Raw genomic sequence first — 23,072 nt, 5'->3', positions numbered from 1 at the left:
ACTGCATCTTTGAAACCATTGGATATACTGGGTTTGGAAGAAGGAAATAGAGTGGGCATTTCTCATCTCAACTGGAATACTATTCCAGAGCAAAGTTCCAGAGTATTGGTACAAGCGGTAGCTAGGTCATTAATAAATAAAGTAAATAGTAATGAACCTAGAATTGAGCCTTGTGGTACTCCCTATCTAATTGTTCCAGGTTCAGACAGAGCATTATTTATATAAACATGTGTTCTCTCACTTAAGTATGAAGTAAACCATCTAACTGTGCTTTCATCACATTGGTAGATTTTCAATTTCTTCAAAAGGATTTCATGATCCACCATGTCAAAAGCTTTCCTGAAATCTACAAATACAGATCCTATTATTCTACCTTGGTCAAGTGCCTGAAGCCATTTATCAGTTAGGGAGATCAAGGCAGTCTCATAGGAATGTTTCTGTCTAAAGCCTGATTGATTAAGGTGTAACAGCAAGTATTTGGTTGAATATGACATGAATGAGCATGGACATGTTTTTCAATTAATTTTGACAAGTTTGGTAGTATTGAGATTGGGCAGTAGATATCAGCATCATCCTTAGAACCAGATTTGTGAATAGGAGTTACTTTTGCAGTCCTCCATATTTTGGGGACAGATGAGGTTGCAATACTTAAATTGATTATGAATGTTATGCTATCTAAAATAGCAGAAGCAGAAGATTTAACAAGTCATGGACCAATCTGATCATGTCCTGTAACTATCTTGGTATGAAGTTCACTGAGACATTTTTTAATGAAGTTTTTTATACTGGTGGGAGAAACATACCTCCTTAGAGATTTTGCTGCTGCAGAACTTTTTCAGTTCATTAAAGTTGTTTTCTATCACTGGGTCTTTTAACTCTGTGGTAATGTTGATGAAAAAATCATTGAAAACATTTGCAATGTCGGTTTCATCAGTGACTATGGTGTCATTTACCAGAAGTCAGTGAATTTTATTTGTCTGATCTTTGTGTGTTCCTCCAGTGAGTTTATTGAAGACTTTCCAAATGGAGTTTTGTGTTGCTCTTTTTGTTTTCAAGCAATGATTGATAATAAGTTTTTTTTAGCTTTTTTAATCATACGTGTTATTTTATTTCTCCATACTTTGTATTGTGCATGGTTTCCCATAGCCTTGAATTGGTCTTGTGTGTTCATTACATCCAGGATTTCAGTAGTAAGCCAATTAGGCTGAATTTTATTCTTTACTCGATGTACTTTCAGTGGTGCATGCTTAGAGACAACATCCATAAATATGTCAGTCCACATCCTCAGAGCTTCACCTATATCATCCAAATTTTGGATCATATTCCATGGAACTTTATATAGGTCATTGAGAAACTGTTCTTCATTTAAAAATTTGAATGATCTGTGATAGTTTTGTGTGTATTTTTCTTATTTCTCTTGCATTTAACCTTTCTTGTCAAAAAAGTAGGACAGTGTCACTAAGACCAACATTTGGTACATTAACACAAGCCACATTGTCTGGTAGGTTGGTATAAATGTTATTAATAAGAATGCTTGATATTTCTGCTTGATATTAGACCCCAGATAAGCACCATTTTCATTTAGTACCAAGTAGACATCATAAGAAGTCTTTTGGGGGAGGGTGATTTGGATTTTTAATGCAGCTCTAACAATTTTTCAGTCATATTGCCATAATGTCTGCAGTGTGGCAGTTTATAGTGATGTCTAGCACTGGGGCATCATGTTGCTGACACGTAGCATGATGTCCTAAACAGTCACATTATCCTGACACCAGGCCAACAGTCCTAACACTAACCTCTTAATGCTGAGCACCTAGCAAGGCAGCTGTTAGTACCATTTTTATAAGTCTTTAGTATGACTCAGCCAGGGTTCAAACCCATGACCTTCTACATCTGAAGCAAACACTCTAACCACTAGGCCACCGGAGCGGTCTAAGAAGTCTTTTGGTGAAAACCCCATGTAAATATGACTTTCCATTCCGGACGACCGCTCCGGTGGCCTAGTGGTTAGAGCGTCCGCCTCGGATGCGGGAGGTCATGGGTTCGATCCCCGACCGAGTCATACCAGAGACTTAAAAAATGGTACTAACAGCTGCCTCGCTTGGCATTCAGCATTAAGAGGTTAGTGTTAGGACTGGTTGGCCTGGTGTCAGGATAATGTGACTGGGTGGGACATCATGCTACATGTCTGGGGCATGATGCCCCAGTGCTAGACATCACTATAAACTGCCACATTGCAGACATCGTAGCGATATGACTGAAAAATTGTTAAAGCTCCGTTAAAAATCAAAATCACATCACAAATCACATCACACTATTCCGGACGAGAAAACTATTTTCAAGAATGCTGCTGTGACAGCCATACTAGACATCAAATTGGCACCATTTTCACTTAGGATCAAAAGTAGAAGTCTTTTAGTGAAAACCCATTGCTGATACCAACATCCATTCAGGAATTTGTGATAACACGATGGCCACTGTATAGTGGCCATACTGGACATCAGATCAGCACCATTTATGTTTAAGATCAAGCGAACATCATATGAAGTCTTTCAGTTAAAACTCCAAGTTGATATGACCATCGATTCAGGAGTAGCAATAACAAAATTTTCATGACAGCTGCCTTTAGATTGGCACCATTTTCAATGAATACCAAGTAGACATCTTAGGAAGTGGTTCGGTGAAAACGGCTTGCTGAAATGGCCTTCATTTCAGAAGGAGTGGCCATAACAAGATTTTCGAACTGGCAGCAGTAAGTGGCCGTATAGGATATCAAATTGGCAAAATTTTCCCTTAGGTCCAACTAGACATCAGAAGAAGTCCTTTAGTAAAATGGATGATGACATCACCATCTATTCAGAAGGAATAGTTGTAACAAGATTTTCAAAATGGCCACTGTAGTAGCCATATTGGATGTGCAAGCAGCACCATTTTTCTCTAGGACTAACTAGACCATGGGATAAATGGGTGTGCAAAGTTTTATGGCAATCCTCCATAGTTTAGGAGGAGCAGTGATAACAAACTTGTGCTAATGGATGGATGGATGTCAGACAACGAATGACAGACAATGGACAACAGACCATTCCATAAACTCTTCTGATCTATGACCATTAAAGCTAAATGCTATTAAAAAATGGAAGTAAGTTAAAGTCAATGCAAATATACTGCAGGCCTAATATACAAAAACTTCTCTTTTAATAATGTTTTGTGCATAAATAATGTGAAATAGTATATTATTGTATACAACAACAAAACTGGAAATTAACAAGAAAACAATTACTAAAATGCATATCCATCTCAAAATGCCTTATCAGGCACACACCATATAGAAAGAAATGCATTTAGTCTAGCCATTTCTAAACTTTAATTTTCAAATAAATTTTAAATAAATAAATTCAGAATTTAGAGAAATCTGATATAAGGCATGTTGCCTGAAAACACTGAATATATTGCCAACAACAAATAAGCATGAACAATAAGCACCAACACAAATAGGAGACACTAAAATACATACAACAGATCTTATGGGAAAAGGTCACTAAAAATTTAAAATTCAGTCTCTCTTATGTAAGTAGGGGGCCAGCAGCTGAAAAAGGGACACTATTGGAACAATAGATATAGAGACACCTAGAAGCACCAAAAGTGGCAAAATCTGATGATCACATGAGACAGAAAAGTAAGCGATCAAACCCAATCAAGTACATCATCCAAAGTAAATTAAAAACCCCAGTAAAACTTGTGTTTTCAAAGTGCTTCTTGTCTTTTTTGGGAAAATATCAATTAGCCATACAAGTAATGGGAATAACAGCCATAAGAGCCTATTGTATTCTGCAAGAGTACTGGGTTAAATTCTCATCATTTCGGGTAGGCTGCCATGTTGTCTCCTTACGCAAGATGCTTAACTCTAAACTTTTTATAAAAAGCAACCAAAATCCAGCATAAAAACGCATTATAGCAGGTTTGGCCCAACCATGTTAATGAGCATCTCTGATGCATACTGATAATTTTCTCACATGGCAAAGTTTACATTGTATAAGGGAGCAGATTATTACCTCATGACATGTCTATGTCATCTCAACTAATTATAGAAATGTCAATACAAAATCAATTTGTAATAAAGACAAGATTTAGTTGTATTTAGTATTGAAAGCAATGCAATGTCAATATGAACACTCAAACATCAAAACTATGACTCTTACAAATTGTATCTTGAGGTGTTGCATGTTGGAAAACTGTTAAATAATATTACTGGATCATATCTTTTAAGTCATAAAATATGATATTTAAGATAAATCCTACAAGATTTCTACATTTCAACCAAAATGCATTTCTAACTGGACCAAAGACGTCATTACTTTTCTAAGCATAAGTGCTATAGAAATGTCAATCAAGTTATATTACACAACAAATGACTGTGACAATTCCTTCACATTTTAATTACCAGCTTTATCAGGAAGACAAACACCTTACTGCAAATATTATACACACACATCTACTGTTACCTTATATGCCATTTGATTTAAATCCTTTGTAGAATAAATAGGATTGACCATGATATGTATGCAGATCATGAATACCACTGACCATGATCTGTATTCATAGTAGGAATAGCACTGACCATGATCTGTATTCATAGTAGGAATAGCACTGACCATGATCTGTATTCACATTACGAAATGTCAGATATAGAATCAGGCTGTCCACAGATGGGTGGGTGGATGTACCTTTTGTATGGGCTAATATGGTATTGATAATGACCAAAAGCAAGTAAGAGTGAATGAAAATTTGGCATAGGAAGATTGAAAGAAAGTTGTTAAATGCAATGATGTGATCTATACTGACACTGTTTAGAGTTTGGTGTCCATTATACATGGAATTTATGCTGTTTAAAATCTGGTGTGCATTATACATGGAACGTATGCTGTTTAGAGCTTGGTGTGCATTTTAAAATGATGGTTATGCACTATACATGGAAAACAATTTTAGGAATCATTATAAAATGGAAAAGTCTGTGTCTGTGTCTGTGTGTAGGAGTGCATTGTCAATCTGCAAGATTCTGCTGAATTTGTGATAAACATACTATGATCCCAAAATCTTATGATGCAGAGAAGCATGACTCATTCATCCACATCACCCATGAAGACATAAAACATGATCAGGAAAAATATCACGCACAAGCAAATCTAGACTAAAATTGCCCATAGATGGGGTCATAAGCAATGTGTCCCATTAAAGAACAAAATAAAGTAATACAGTAAGACCTGGCTTGGAAGGCCACCACTATGGGAGACCACTTGTCTGGACAGACCACCTCTCTTGAGAAACTTCTACTTTGATATACCATTTGTCTTAACACCATAATCTTCTTTCTTATATTGATCTGATATATAGTGTGACAATATCTTTTAAGAGACTGCCTGTCTTAATAAACCATTTGTTGGCACAGGGTGATCTTTCAAGGCAGGTTTTACTGTAACATGAGCACATATGTTTAAGAAAGTCCAGCATTTTTCAAAATGTCTGTGCATGATGACTGCATGTACTACACAGACAAAGCATAAGGTATGCAGTGCTGAATGGATGCTGAGATAGGTACACAATCACAATATCCAGATATGACAATATATATTTGGTAAGCTTACTTAGATGGGCTGAAAATTAAAACAGGTAACATACATTACTAATTTTGCTCAGTTTAAAAGTTAAACAGGAGAAATATTTTGGTCATAAGAAATTAATCAATTCAGACAAAAATGGTCAATAAACCAATTAATACAAATAAAATGATAGAAAGATAACGCTAATATAGATAATAATTAAAAAAGAAACAAAATGTATTCAAGTAAAAGCGGCTAAATGAGTGTACTGCTTACAATAATTGACTTTTATATAGTAGGTTGCAAATCACACCAAAATCTGCTTGTCTAGAATCCTTAGTGCATTGCTAATAATTTATTACTGAATGATAAAACAATCCAATATGATAACAGCTCCCTGAATGATTGTTTTATCTATTCAATATATTGATGTCCTTCATTTGCTATCTAGCTCATCAAATGCCACTAAAACTTTCAGTCCTTCTTAAGTTTAGTTTCAGGCAACAAATGCTTCATTATGAACAATGCAAACTTGTCACCATCTACAATGACATCATTACTGACCAGGTAAACTTGTCACCATCAACACTGCTATCACTACTGACCAGGTAAACTTGTCACCATCTACACTGACATTACTACTGAGGAACTATTAGGAGCAACAAACCATTATATCTTCGAAAACTGAAGAGAAGCTGGAATTTTTCATTACAGCCAGAATATTTTGTTTGTTTTTCATCAAGACTTTTTCCACATGGTAACATGGAATATTTAGGAGATACGGATGAAAAAGATCGGAACTTTTTTCCAAAATGTGAATGTTAAGTAATTATGCCTCATTTAATATGACTAACATTACTAATAAGCAGTGTAATACCAAAGACCTGCATCAAACACAACAAAGACAGTATAATACCAAAGACAGCATCAAACACAACAAAGACAGTATAATACCAAAGACAGCATCAAACACAACAAAGACAGTATAATACCAAAGACAGCATCAAACACAACAAACACAGTATAATACCAATGACTGCATCAAACACAACAAACACAGTATAATAGCAAGGACAGTATCAAACACAATAAATAATAACCTAAATTTGTAAATCAAAATTTTTCATATTCTCAATAAGAGATCATTACAGGTCAGTTTTACTAAAAAATTGCATGTCATACTTTCCTCATTTACCCACGGACAAGTTCAGATGTCATATCATTTCAGTATTTGAGAAATGGATGATAAATTCATTATCTTAGCTCACATTTTTGGATGCAGACAATTAAAAACTAGAAAACAATCAGAACCTGCCTCAATAAATTCAAATCTTTGAATCATTCAATTAAAAAACTAGAAGCATTCTAAACTTATCTCAATAAATTAAAATCTTAGATGCAAACAATTAAAAACTATACACAAATCTGAAATTATCTCAATAAATTAAAATCTTAGTTGAATATATACAACTTATAATATGAAGGAAATGATCCAAATGAGAATACATACTGTCAATTCATTTCTTTTCAGGCTTATAAATTTTCATGGTTGTCTGATAAATGAAGATTTCTTTAGGGCCTAAATTGGTGGATTTTGGAAGTAGTTCCATCCTTCTTACAGTGGAAATATAGTTAATTTGGTCTTTACTGTAGAAATACATTTAACTGGGTCTTTATAGTAGAAACACAGTTAACGGGCCTTTACAAGGAAAATACAGTTAATTGGGTCTTTACAGTAGAAGTGAAGTTAACTTGGTCTTTACCACGGAAATACATTTAATTGAGTCTTTACATTACAAATACAGTTAATTCGGTCTTTGCAGTAGAAATACAGTTAATTGGGTCTTTACAGTACAAATACAGTTAACTGGGTCTTTACAGTAGGAATACAGTTAACTGGGTCTTTAAATTCATTAACTGTAACAACCATGAAATCCACAAGATTTGTACCCATAAAAAATTGTGAATTCATAGTAATATTAAGATGAAAGAATTATATCTAATTAAGGCAATGCAACTTATTCACTGAAATGGTCAATCGACTAAGTAAACTATCACCGAAACATAAGATTCATTATGTTTACAATTAGTGTATTTTCACAATATGTCACTGGAGAAGTGAGAGAGAAACCTGGTCAATACTTACTCGTCAAACTGCTCAAAACCTTCCCCAAGATTTCTCCCTCTGAAATTTTTAAAAAAATATTAACTTTAGTTAATGTATAACATTAATACTAGGGCATCAAAACTTGAGCACTCCAAGTTACATTGCTGTATAACACTAATACCAGGTCATTAAAAAATGAACACTCTAGTTCAAGTTACTGTATAACACTAATACAAGGGCATGAAAACATGAACACTCTAATTCAAGTTACTGTATAACACTAATACTAGGGCATTACAATTTGAGCATTCCAATTTGAGATACTGTATAACACTAATAAAAAAAGAACATTACTTTAATTTACTTTGTAACACTAAATCTAGGGCATGAAAACTTAAGCATTCTAATTCAGTTACAGTATAACACTAATACTAGGGCATAAAAACATGAGCATTCTAATTTAATTTACTTTATAACACAAAATCTAGGGCATGAAAACTTAAGCTTTCTAATTCAAGTTCTTGTATAACACTACTGCTAGGGCATCAAAACATGAGCACTCTAATTTAATTTACAGTATAACACTAATACTAGGGCAACAAAACTTAAGCAACTAACTAATTCAAGTGTCACGTTTGCTCAACACCAGTGCATAAGTCGTGTATAAACATAGGTATTAGTACAAGCCATGGTTGCTGTCTAAACATACCGCAGTCTAGAGTTAATCTCTTATGCAAGGTTACTGTGACCAGAGAGATGACCATGCATCTTGAATCGGCATAAGCATTAGATCGAACGACTTCCCACCTAGGTGTTACAGCTTTGTACAACATCAGAGGAACCACGAGGGACCGGGCATGTTCTAAATCCATCCCCACATGGACAGACAGCAAGAAGGACATTGTCCGCTAAGTTTGATTGGATCAGATCAAAGAGACATCCAATAGGAATTGAGATGGAGGATGTGATAACAATTTTGATCCGAATTATAACTTCTAACTAGCAAGTGAAAATTTAGTTCTCCTGGGAAGATTGCTGAGCAAATAGGATTACTTTGAGAACGCCACTCATAATTTGGCGGGAAAACTTAGAAACAGATTCTAAGAAAAGACAAAGCTTTGTAAAGGTCAGTAGGTTATTTGCTCGATTTTTGCAGAATATTACGCCATTGTAATTGTAATTATGTGTAGTATGTATACTTGATTACTAAGATCATTTAGTACGTAGAATTACCTTTGTAGTGTTTAATTTACATGTGTATTTGTGAAATGAGTTTGAGTATTATGTAGAGAATTATGTAGATTGTTAGCTTGTGTTCACAATTAATTTGTCATTCGCTAATAGATTACTTCACAGTAAACTAGTGCATTTATTCATGTGATTATTAGATTTTACACATGCTTGAATTGTGAATTTGGAAAATGGTTGAAGTGTGTAAAATTACTTAATATGGATGTATGGATATATCAGAGCATGAATATTTGAATATTTGTGTACTTTGTATAAGTTGTAATGTGAAGAAATGTGTCTGATTGGTGTGATATTGTATAGTATAATGGGATTAGGAATATGTACTGATGTGACGCAATTTACTGATGTTATGAGAAGTAATTGTTACCCTTCTTTTATTATAACATTGTTTTACCATATAAGAACTTATGAGTATTTAGATGTGAATGAATGTGTGACCGAAGAAATTTAATTTTGCCGTTATCTGATGATAGGTTGGGTGTAGTGTGAGATGAAAGGGCTTAGGAAACTACTGTACCATCCTTGTGTTTTCACAGGAAGCTTTTTGAGAGACAGAACTTCTGGTTCAGTGAGTCCCAAGTCTCTAAGAGTGGAGACAGAAGTAAGACTAGCAGAGCAGTTGAAATCAACAAGTCTAGTTGGTATAGAGTTGAGGAGGAGGAGGAAAAGGAGTTGAGGAGGCGAAAGTGGAAAAGGAGGAGAGTGGAAAAGGAGGAGAAGACTGTATAGAGAAGTTGAGGAGAAGAAGGAATTTGGAGAAAGTTGGGAGAAAGAGGAGAAAAATTGGAGGAATAGGAGTGAAGAAATCACAGATGAGTAGAATCCAAGGACAGGTGGAAAGCTATCTCACACTACAAATCAAATGATGCAATAGGCTATCACAGGGTCGAGTGGAGGGAAAGTACTTGGGAAATTTTAATCATCTGATTATTGAATTAACATTAAATTGTTATTAGCTGAATTTCACTTTTTTGTATATTCAATCATTTAACCATTGGCATTGCTGACTGGGGGCTCGGAACTTTACATCTATCTTTCATTAATTTAACTTCCAACCAAAATCAAGCCTGGGCGGGACTTCTATAATAATTTAAATAAAGTATTGAAAGCAACCTACCCCACCCCTATTACAGTGACGGCATAACAAACCCCATTGCGCCACATCAAGTTACTGTATAACACTAATACTTGTGCATCAAAACATGAGCACTCAAGCACCTTCAAAACATTTAGTACAGATGACTGTCCATATATGTCTAAATCAAAAAGAATATTCAGTTATAAATGTCACTGCAGATTTATCTTAGTGCATATTGGGTAGTGAGCCACTAACATGTACCATGTGCTAATATTACACATATTTACACATTTTGTTTCAAAATCATCGTTTCTGATTTTAAAACAGAGATTCCAAACACCTGTGTTCCCAACAATCAAGTAAAAGTATCTGCCCACATGCATGATCAAGTTCTGAAAAATATATTAAACTTTCCATATTTTATAAAATCTTACTGCAGAGAGAATAAAACACTGACCATATACATGTATGCTTATGAATATTAATGCATTTTTACATCAGAACATCAGAACTTAAAGAATTCTCAACCTATTGGGGCAAACATTTTGTTTCAGTTTTCAGTATTTCAAGTTTTTACCTGTCAAAGACATGACACTGAGAAATAAATGTAAACTAGAGCAAGTCTAATTGCTGTCCAGCACAAACCACCATGGTTTTCATATAGTATCATTTTAGACACTTGCCTGCTTTCTGTTCGAAAGCAAATAAAAAATTCTGATCAAGCATCTAGCTGATCAATGACCAATTGATATTTGAATAAATCTGTCCACACAATGTCTTGCTATAAACCAGTGCCATTTTTAAATTTGTCCACACAATGTCTTGCTATAAACCACACAATGTCTTGCTATAAACCAGTGCCATTTTTAAATTTGTCCACACAATGTCTTGTTATAAACCAGTGCCGTTTTTAAATTTGTCCACACAATGTCCTGCTATAAGCCAGTGCCATTTTTAAAACAGGATGAAATCCAGAACAGCAGGAATGGAGTAAAAATGAATTTGACCAAAATCAATTACATAAATCATAACTAAATAAATAGTGAGTTTACAGAAAGTGATCACTGCTTGACCAAACTGATTAAACGGAACGTCACTACTATGACTACAGATCTTAAAAATACCTCACATACATGTACACATAGTATCTAATATACACATAGTATCTAATATACACATAGTATCTAATACAGACACAGTATCTAATAGTATCTAATATACACATAGTATCTAATATAGACACAGTATCTAATAGTATCTAATATACACATAGTATCTAATACAGACACAGTATCTAATATAGACAGAGTATCTAATAGTATCTAATATACTCATAGTATCTAATATAGACACAGTATCTAATAGTATCTAATATACTCATAGTATCTAATAGTAACTATTATACACATTGTATCTAACATACACATAGTATCTAACAGTCAATGTGTTTTCCTTCTAAGACAGCTGCTTTGTAAACTTTGTACAAACTTGAGGAATGGTGGGCAATCTGCTCAATAAATAAACCCCACCTATCCCACAAGTCCACAGTAAAAAACACAGATAGCTCTCCTTAAAAAGGTGCAAGAAAAATGACTAGTCAACATGTATACCTTCTGATGATGACCATAAAATGTGCCAAATTTAAGAGTAATAATACTAAAAACTGTAGAAGTAGTTGCAGTCACAAAAGTCTGTCATATACTGCAACCAGCTGTAAGTTAACAATAGCTATAACACTTACAAAATGAAGGGAACACTAAGATTTATCAATATGTGCATTATTATATGATGACCATAATATGTAACAAGTTTCACAGTGATCCATTTAAAAAAAATGCAACAAAAGTTATGTTTACAAGATTCTGTTTGGTTTTTTTTTTTGCATTTAGCTGCAGGACAAAAAGGGCCATAACTCTAGCAAAAGTTGCATTGGTACAGTGATTTTTTTCTTCTTCAGTATATGTATCACCAAATGATGACCATAACATGCACAAAGTTTTAAGATGACCCTCTAAAACTCTGAGGCTAGCTGTGTTCTCTGCTTAAGGCTCCAAGCAATGAGGCAATAAGGGCTATCCTAACAACATTATAATTATTTATAACAAGTAAAATTGCAGAAGCAAAGTGATTCCTCAATATTCAGGTCTTCTGATAATAATTATATAATTTCTCCTTAAATTCTATGATGCTCTTGTATTCAGAAGATTCTGTCCTATATTACATAAAACTGCAAGTCGGAAGGGGCAATAACACCTATATAAAAAATTCAGGAAAATACTGAAGAACTGAAAAAATGTATTGATCGCCTGAATTATTTTCATCCGACAATTAAATTTACTTATACTGCATCAAGTACGCATGTTTCATTTTTAGAAGCAAATGTAATAAAAAATATTGATAACATTATCGCTACAAATATTCATATCAAGGAAACTAATATCCACCAATATGTAGAATATTCTTCATGTCATCCCATGTCATGTAAAAACGGTATACCATATAGCCAGGCCAAAAGATACCGATGCATTATTTCAGATGATTGTCTATTACAAAATTCTTTGAATAAATTATGAACTTATTTCCAAAATAGAAATTATCCTACATACATAATTGATTCTGCACTGAACAAAGAGCGTAATCTTACTCAACATGAGGCTTTAAACACAGCAGAATGTAAAATATAGAGAGATGTAATTCCTTTCACAATACAATATAATCTTTCATTACCTAATATAGGTCATATAATTAATAAATATTATAGTCTCCTAAATTTATCCAATAAAACTAGTGTCAAATCACTTTCAAAATTAAACCAGTTCTCACTTATAGAAGACCCAAGAATTTGCAAGATTTCTGAATCAGAACTAAACAGACAGAAAATAAAAAAATACACTTTTCGTCATCTAAATGTAGCAGACACCGGTGCTCTCAATGTGCAAACATAAGAGAAAGTACTTCTTTCAGTAGTGCTAATAGAAAAGAGGTATTTTCTCTACGCGATAACACTAACTGCATATCAACTGATGTGATTTATTTAATAACCTGTAAAAAATGTAGCATGCAATATGTTGGACAAACACTACAACAAGTTTCTAAGAGAATGAATAATCATCGCTTTCATATAAAAAATTATAGAGATCCTCAGTTTTCCTCTAATGTTTCAACACACTTTAACACCAATAATCACTCTCTACTTGATTTTTCTTTCATGCCAATAGATATTGTGCATGGTGACATGAATAGACTCATAAAAGAAACTTATTGGATTCATAAGTTAGATACTCTGTATCCTAATGGACTTAATGCTAATGCACTATATAAAATTGTATAATTTAAATTGATATATTGTATAACCTTTATAACAATATAATTATATGTATGACTGTTTGTCTCTAGTTTATTTTATTATTTTACTAATTCGAGTTTCATTAGAGACTCGTGTATCTTTTAGATCCTGTCAAATATAATTGTTATGATGATGCATATCATTTATGACATTATGCAATGACGTAATTGTTGTTTTAAAATAAAAGATGTCATCCGTTACTTTCAAAACATTTCGTGCCTTAAGAAGCATACATTAAATGCGAAACTAGTTGCACAGAATTTTCAGCGTTTGTGTTGTTTTTTATCACAATTAAGTTTCCTGGTAATCCATCAAAACCAATGGACTAGTTGCACTAGCAAGATTGTGTATTACACAGCACAGATAAGATATATTAAAAAAATATAATTATTCACACCATTTCTGATCGAAAGATGGGCAGTATTTATCTTTCCCATGTGTGCATGTGCAATGTCAGGTAGTTGTTCTAACTCTGTTTAGGACAGAAATTTCAAACTTTGAGACATGATCACAGGTGGCCTGTAGTAGTGTTGCATCAAGGATTTTGTAAAAGAGGGGAAGCTCCCCAATACTTGTCCATAAAGGAAGGTAGCAGTAAACACTGAAGGGTGAAATATGACCTAAATAAAACTTGCTAATTAATTATATTTCTGCCTCAAAAGCTGGTTCGAAATATTGCCATTATATTGGCTCTAAGAAAGAAGTAAAAAAGAATCTGTCCCAATGCTTATCACTAATATAAATTGACTTGATATGGGTGACAGCTTCTCAAATGGACTGGACTGAGATTGAAACTTCGCAACCCTCTTGGTAAAAGTTACAGTGATTGCAACAGAACAAACCTCTAGACAAAGCTACAAATCATAACTATTACTGTACAACCCTCTAGGCCAAAGCTACAGAGCATAACTAAAACTGTACAACCCTCTAGGCCAAAGCTACAGAGCATAACTAGAATTGTACGACCCTCTAGGTCAAAGCTACAGAGCATAACTAAAACTGTACAACCCTCTAGACAAAGCTACAGAGCATAACTAAAACTGTACAACCCTCTAGCCAAAGCTAAATAGCATAACAAGAACTGTACAACCCTCGAGGTCAAAGCTACAGAGCATAACTATAACTGTACAACCCTCTCGGCCAAAACTACAGAGCATAACTAGAATTGTACAACCCTCTAGGCCAAAGCTACAGAGCATAACTATAATTGTACAACCCTCTAGGTCAAAGCTACAGAGCATAATTATAAGTGTACAACCCTTTAGGCCAAAACTACAGAGCATAACTAGAATTGTACAACCCTCTAGGCCAAAGCTACAGAGCATAACTAGAATTGTACAACCCTCTAGGCCAAAGCTACAGAGCATAACTAAAACTGTACAACCCTCTAGGCCAAAGCTACAGAGCATAACTATAATTGTACAACCCTCTAGGTCAAAGCTACAGAGCATAACTATAACTGTACAACCCTCTAGGCCAAAGCTACAGAGCATAACTAGAATTGTACAACCCTCTAGGCCAAAACTACAGAGCATAACTAGAATTGTACAACCCTCTAGGCCAAAGCTACAGAGCATAACTAGAATTGTACAACCCTCTAGGTCAAAGCTACAGAGCATAACTATAACTGTACAACCCTCTAGACCAAAATTACAGAGCATAACAAGAATTGTACAACCCTCTAGGCCAAAGCTACAGAGCATAACTAGAATTGTACAACCCTCTAGGCCAAAGCTACAGAGCATAACTAGAATTGTACAACCCTCTAGGCCAAAGTTACAGAGCATAACTAAAACTGTACAACCCTCTAGGCCAAAGTTACAGAGCATAACTAAAACTGTACAACCCTCTAGACAAAAGCTACAGAACATTTAACATTTTATTATCATCACATGAGGTAGTGTTAATGGGAATGTATGAGTGTGAGTATTATTAGTGTTATATGTCAATAAATGTAGTATTATTTGTCTATTTTTCCTTATTTTTCTTTGTTCTTTGAGTGATTATCGCCTGTCCTAAACTTTCACCCTACCCTCTCTTAAGTATTTGACTAAGTGAAGGGAAGTTTATGACATCTAACAAAAATTAAAGTATTGCAATTAAAATGTCCACACCTTTTCTTAGGACCATCCTCTCCCCATCCAGAAACTCTTGAAGGTTTTGGTGGACCATCATCCTGGAAGATTTAATTTGATATAGTAAATAAAAAACAAAAACAAAAATGTGTAAAGGTTTTAGGAAAATTATTTAGGCTATAGTATTTATTTTCAAAACAAGTCAAAAATGTATGAAAAGATAAAATATTTAAACATCTTGTAAGTCTGACAAAAGCTGCTTAACCAGTGACCTTGACCTTAGACTCTTTTGGCCTGCAAATCCCTAAAGGGCAAGGTCTATTTTAGTACAAGATTTGTGCAATTCACACTAATATCTCCAAAATCTTTGCAAACAAATCAACCAAAGCATGCACCATCATACTTTCAAGCACTACCTTCATTAATCACTAATACCAGTATACTCAGAAAACTTACTCATTTTATTTCAAACTGAGGGTGATAGTTCCTCCTAAATTTTCAGTTCAAAAATAAACCATAAAAGGTACATCTTTATAAATCTATGCTTCAAGTCCTTTGAAAGTTGACTGATGTAGGCAATTTAGTATATATATATATATATATATATATATATATATATATATATATATATATATATATATATATATATATATATATATATGGACATTCTTGATGACTTCACAAACATATTTTATCAGGTGGTAGCAGCAAGTTTATCCCTATGATTTACTATGGATTTCAGGACACATTTTTTTCTTTTTTTCTTTTTCTTTCCTGGGGGGGAGGGGGAGTACAATACATATTTCTGGTTCCAATCACTAATCAATATGTTACCACATCTGCACTATGGTACATATACTCACTTAAAGTGTATCAGTTTGGCAAAAACATTCTTTTGGTTTTCTTGATACAGATGTCTGTTTACATTCCAGTTCCACTTCCTTTTTGCTGGCACTGAATTCTTTGATAACAATGTCAGCAGGATTTATTGTCATAAGTTCGTCAAGAGTATAAATGCTCAACCTGCACCACAGCTTTGTTTTGAACAAATTCTAGTGCAGAAATCCATGTTCACACTCCATGCTTGACACTATCAATTAAACTAAATTTGGGTTGTGTCCTTTCATTGGAACAAGTTTAATCAGTAATTCAGCTGCTGACAGTCCTATATAATTGTTGTACACAATGTACAAGGGAATCCCCCACTCTTTCTCTCTTGGTTGACCATAATAAGTGAACAAATTGTCCATGTAATCATTACATAATGGTGGAGTGTCACTAACACTGTTAGGAAAGTGTTTGGGTCAAACAGTGAATTCTCATAGTACAGTAATCTATCAGGTACATTTAAATAAACCCTACATTCTGTACTGCTCTGACTGGAAAGTCAGTGTCATGTAATAAACAGTTCAATTCTATCCCTCTGAAGTGTCCACTGTCACATCTAACTATATAAATGTATTGCTAAGGGACCCAAAATGGATGGTATCGCTGAGAGTACTCAGTTTCCACTAACATAAAAAAATCCATCAACATGTTGCTTCATGGTAATGTACAGCAGATCTCACTAAGCATCTCAAATAATTTCATGTCACTTTATCAGAACATGAAATAAAACAATTTAATACTTCTGCAAATCAAAACTATGGACTATAGGCAAGTTTACAGCCCAGATTTAAAATAAAGTTACTTTGTCCGCTTTGGTGGTGCCTTTTGCAACTGGTTTCGGAGAAACATCTGTGCTATCTTCAACATCTAGGGTATCCAGAGTACTGCTTAACCTGCTTGATGCCGCCCTTCTACCAGACTTGGCACTCTAAAAACATAACAAAAAATGAATTAAACCGACTTTCAATAAGATTCATAAGCTTGTAGCATAATTCTCTGTGGAACTTTTTAAAAAGGAAGTCTGTGGTCACATTTCTTAATTACAACTGTCTTCATAAAATAGACACACCAACAAAACTGCCCGAAAAAATGACCAAAACTCAAAACCTAGCCAACGTTCGCTGCACAGATAGACCAACAGATGGATACAAGGACTGTGAGTACAATAGGGCTAGAACAATACAGATAGACAAGGACTATGAGTACATTAGGGCTATAACAATACAAATAGAAAAGGACTGTGAGTACTTAAGGGCTATAACAATACAGATAGACAAGGACTGATTACATTAGGGCTAGAACAATACAGATAGACAAGGACTATGAGTACATTAGGGCTATAACAATACAAACAGAAAAGGACTGTGATTACATTAGGGCTATAACAATACAGACAGACAAGGACTGTGATTACATTAGGGCTAGAACAATACAGATAGACAAAGACTGTGATTACATTAAGGCTATAACAATACAGATAGACAAGGACTATGAGGACATTAGGGCTATAACAATACTGATAGACAAGGACTGTGAGGACATTAAGGCTATATCAATACTGATAGACAAGGACTGTGATTACATTAGGGGCTATAACAATACAAATAGACAAGGACTGTGATTACATTAAGGCTATAATAATACTGATAGACAGAGGACATTAGGGCTATAGTAATACAGATGGATAAAGACTGTGATTACATTAGGGCTATAACAATACAAATAGACAAGGACTATGAGGACATTAGGGCTATAACAATAATGATAGACAAGGACTGTGATTACATTAGGGCTATAACAATACTGATAGACAAGGACTGTGAGGACATTAGGGCTATAGTAATATATATGGACAAAGACTGTGAGTACATTAAGGTTATAACAATACAGATAGACAAGGACTGTGATTACATTAGGGCTATAACAATACTGATAGACAAAGACTGTGAGGACATTAGGGCCATAAGAATACAGATAGACAAGGACTGTGAGTGCATTAGGGCTATAACAATACAGATAGACAAAGACTGTGAGTACATTAAGGCTATAAGAATACAGATAGACAAGGACTGTGATTACATTAGAGCTATAACAATACTGATAGACAAGGACTGTGAGGACAATAAGGCTATAACAATACTGATAGACAAGGACTGTGAGGACATTAGGGCTATAGTAATACAGATGGACAAGGACCGTATGTTGATGTATACTGCAGGATAGTGAGTATTGCCAGTGTATGTACTCATATTGATGTACAACATTCAGGAAGTATGCACAAATCAGTATGCTAGTCTAATACATGATCTGCATAAAAAACCCTCATCTTTGTAATTTGTTCCACAAAAGAGATGCCATTCTCTCTCTAATGCTTATTTTGACGTTCTAAAGCTTGTTTGTAGTGTTTTCATTCCGCATATTTTTCCTTGCATACACAACATGCTGACTGTTATCATGATAATCTGGCATCTGTACACTGTATGGAATCTTGCATTCAGAAATGACAGCCTGAAAAATCAGCCCCCAAATCTATAGGTATGGCAAGATTTAATTCACATTTGGTGATCCAAACATTTGGAACAACCCGCCAAACAAGACTTGAATTTAGGCTTCTAAAGTTTTCCTACAGACATGAAAAACAACATGCATGGATCACCTATGCAAATCATTTTGTTTTGAAACATTCTATCAATTTAGATTTGCTCTGCATTGAGCTTTTTTTTATATGCTAACAGTACTTATAACTTAATTATAGTTTTCTTATGAATGATTAATTTATGTACTAATCTATTTGTAGATTTTGGTTTTGTCTAGATTGGATCTTTTCAGCCTCTTGTATGTTCTTCTGGTCTTTATATTTATGTTATGTTATGTTATACAAACATCTATCTATTCTTCATGTATCATTTATTACACAAATCACCCAAAGATACATCTGATATGCGCACTATATAAAGTATCTATTTTTTTATGTATAATTTATTACAAAAAATATCAGAAAGTAGACAAATTGCACTAGACAATTAAGATTTTCTTTTCATAACATAGTTATGTGTGCATTTTTAAAACATAATTGTATACACTACTAAAATGCACAAAACCTTATTTAAGTTCTTTTTCTTTAAATTGTTTATAATGACACAAAAATGTTCAGTATTTAAAATGACATTTTAATTTTAATATTTAGAATTTCTTCTTTTTGCACCATTGCATGATACATAAATAACACATGCTTTATGTATATAGCTTATCAATACTTTATCTATATAATTTATAACTGATTATTAAAGAGATATTTGGGTGCAATCAGGTGCACACAAAATTACCCCAAGTACATCCAAATCCTAAGTGTATATTCTTTAGGTATCATGTAAAATATCAAAAGAATTGATAAGCTACTGTAGTTCAGATTATTTACCTAGATTACCAAGGTGTATTCAGTTGTTTCAAGTAACCCTGTATTTTATGTATGTAATTCTGTGAATTCAGGACAGCTTGGCTCATTGCAGAATTGGTCCACAACTGTTCTCAGCTAATTATGAATTCAGACTTCCAAATCAGCCCATTACGTACTCTGCCTACCTCTAGGTCAGTCCAATATTTAAGCAATAGTAATTACCATATAATATACTTTATCAATGGTCATTTCATATTATTTGTTTAATCTTTATCTGTTTCTTTATTTGATTTGAGTTAATTATATTGTATTACCTTCAATTACTGTAATTATGTTAAACTTGTTATGGTCAACCAAGAGAGAAAGAATGGGGAATTTCCACACACGCACAGAATTGGCCAGCATGGTGGTATATATATATATATATATATATATATATATATATATATATATATATATATATATATATATATATATATATATGTATATATATATATATATGCAGATACTCGTTCTGGCATCTCACAATCATAATCTCACTCTTATATTTTAAGTTCTGATCGATTTGCCATTTATCATACTTGTCCAATAGAGTAAAATCAAGTACGACCGCGTGACGTTATTAAAAGATTTGTGACAAAAATTGGTAAAAACTAAATAATTCCTATTCAATTGCTTAAATCAAAGTCTGTTTTGCTTTCAATTAGTATTTAAACAACTACAAATCATAATATCGGGGTGTACACTGATATATACGCTAGCATACACCGAAAACGTGTAAATATGTGTATGTTTCGGTTTTTAGCGTATTTTGGTGTTTCTAGCAACAGTATATATTCGAACTTTTTAAAAGAGGACACTCCGGACCGAATAGGATGACATGTCCAGGAAAACAGAACGTATGGCAACCCTAGCACTACATGTAAGACATAGAACATGTTGATTTTGTTTAGACGCCCACAACATACATATCAGCGTCAGGTCTTACATATAGGACTAATGACAACCCTAGATTTATCTGTGTATCGGATATTATAATGTAATGAAGAACCGACTCACGACTGTTGTCAATGTAAACGATTCTTGCTGGAGTGACTAACTTGGTAACCTTAAACCCTAGAATAATAAATTACAACTTACCCTGGCTGCACTAGTGGAATCCGCCAATCCAAAATCATTTTCCATTGTATCAGATCTACTGTTTGGTAACAAAACGGAAAAGACGGTAGAAATGTATTATATGTGCAGTAAGTTTGGAATGTACAAGTTCAGGAAAGGTTACTCTTACTTACTTAGTAATGGGCAGTAACCGTGTCTTAAACGGGGGGAGGGGGGGCAGTGTGGTTCTTAGTTTATAAATAATATTTTTTTTTAACTTTTGTAAATGCATAAACAACAATGTAATATTCTGAAACGCACCGAAAAGTTTATATGATAAATCATATACCAAAAGTGAACAATATGGATTTTATTTAACTTACGAATTCAGGTTTTTTTTTAATTACTTGGTATGCACTGATCTTTGCAAATTTTACTGTAATGTTTGACATGACAGAAGTTCGTATAATTACGGTCTTAAAATAAGTAATAGCAAATAGTGAGAAGCAACAAGCTTTGTAGAATGCAACAAATAATTCATTTTCAAAGAATAGAAAGTGAAAATGGAGACAAAATTACGGTATTTCGAATTAAATCCCAAATAACCATAGAATTGCTAACATAAATCCTAATGAATAAAGTTCTTAATAAACTTTAGTGGTATTTCAAATAATTTCCAACGCTGAAGGTGTTGATGTGCCTGTAGTGGCATGTAGTCTCTAATGATGTACCCATGTAATCAATTGTAATAATGTACCAACAGTCTTTTTGTTGAATCACAGTCATAAATTCAAGTGTTCCTCCTTTGAATTCACTATAATTCCCAGTTAATGTATCTTTCCAATAATATTATCGATGACTACTTTGTATTTCCAGAGAATAGTAAATAATTTCACCCAAATCAAAATCTGAATACAACAATATAAATGATTACTGCCCTGATGTTATTGCACGAGAAATTAATATTCTAGTAAACAAGATTGTATTAAACAACAACAACAACAACAAAGACACAAAAGAATAACCCGGATGAGGGCCAATATTTCATTTCTAGAAAAATCTTAGTTAAAATTAGAAGGTATGTTACTAAAACTACAATGGAAGAACATGGTAAACACAATGTCATTGACTCAGACCAAGATAAATATGTTTTCTTCTATTGATAATGATCCTAATACTAAACCCCCACTCATAGAGAAAATATTAGCTATATAATACTAGATTCCGACACAATGTAAGTTCATTAAAAGCTGATCTTTACCGTGTTCAACTTGCTGACACCCCTTTTTGTTCATGGAGTAGGATCGGAACCACCATGCGCTTTTTATGTTCTGTCCCAAGTACAGTAGAGAAAGCGATGAGTAGATGAGAAATTTGCTTTCAATACTATATGCAACTATTAGCTTAGTTTTACTGCTTTGGGAAAAGGGTGATACAAATGAAAAATATAGAATTTAGAATTATTTTGCATCATGTATGCAAATATATAATCGCTACCGGACAATTTCAATACTTTACTCAAATCGTGATTACTGTGTTTGTGCGTCTCTCTCTCTCTCTCATCATCATCATCATCATCATCATCATCATTATCATCATCAACATCATTCATTTTTATGTTGTCATGTTGAATATGTTGCGAGACTTGTATCTTGTGGGGAGAGACTACTTTAAGTTGTCAGAACTTGAGCCCAATCCCATTGTATCCTATTATAGCAAAAAATATGTTCAAACAAATAAACAATTAGCTATATATTTGTTGTTTACATAATAATAAAAAAACGACGATTTTGGTTAGGTGAAATATGAACTTTATTTTGGACAAGGCCAGCTACAAAATACATTTACATAACCATAGCTTATAATATATATAAAAGAACAGCAGCAGGGGGGGGGGCGAATCGGACATTTTGTCCAATCGTTATTTTGCTTAATTAATACTTTCTGCACTCAGCGGATCCGGTGTAGTCAGCGCCTGGTAAAAAAAAAACGACGACGGTCCATCCTACACGACGGTGACGTCATTTGGTTTAATTAATACCTTCTGCGAGCCGATCCCAGCGTCGTCAGCGTCCGGTAAACACAGCGACGACCGCGTCGATGTCATTTACCCCCCCTGCTGCTAAGTGGTTATTTACAATGAAAATTAGTTACAATTTAACCGAATATTTGGTCAAGTCCGATACGATATCGTGTCCGAGGGTCATGTAAATTTATCGTTACAAATCCATGTGG

The 23,072-nt window shown here is 33.9% G+C and overlaps 1 protein-coding gene across 1 annotated transcript in view; it reads right to left on the bottom strand.

Moving 5' to 3' along the window:
- The window catches only part of LOC149804478 (intraflagellar transport protein 43 homolog A-like), a 44,450-nt gene extending 23,432 nt beyond the window's left edge, over positions 1 to 21,018 (bottom strand). Inside the window, exons 1-4 of the mRNA XM_089940695.1 lie at positions 20,880 to 21,018; positions 17,145 to 17,270; positions 15,494 to 15,555; positions 7,744 to 7,782 (exon numbers count right to left, since the gene is read on the bottom strand). Of these exons, the coding sequence (XP_089796821.1) occupies positions 7,744 to 7,782; positions 15,494 to 15,555; positions 17,145 to 17,270; positions 20,880 to 20,924 (272 nt within the window). The 5' untranslated portion in view covers positions 20,925 to 21,018. The remainder of the gene's footprint in view (positions 1 to 7,743; positions 7,783 to 15,493; positions 15,556 to 17,144; positions 17,271 to 20,879) is intronic.
- Between the last annotated feature and the right edge of the window lie 2,054 nt (positions 21,019 to 23,072).

The sequence above is a fragment of the Sinohyriopsis cumingii genome, chromosome 2 (genome assembly GCF_028554795.1).
Source record: "Sinohyriopsis cumingii isolate HCF-2022 chromosome 2, ASM2855479v2, whole genome shotgun sequence".
Lineage (NCBI taxonomy): Eukaryota > Metazoa > Mollusca > Bivalvia > Unionida > Unionidae > Sinohyriopsis > Sinohyriopsis cumingii.
The sequence above is the reverse complement of the archived record's forward strand: the minus strand, read 5'-3'. Positions and strand labels throughout refer to the sequence as shown.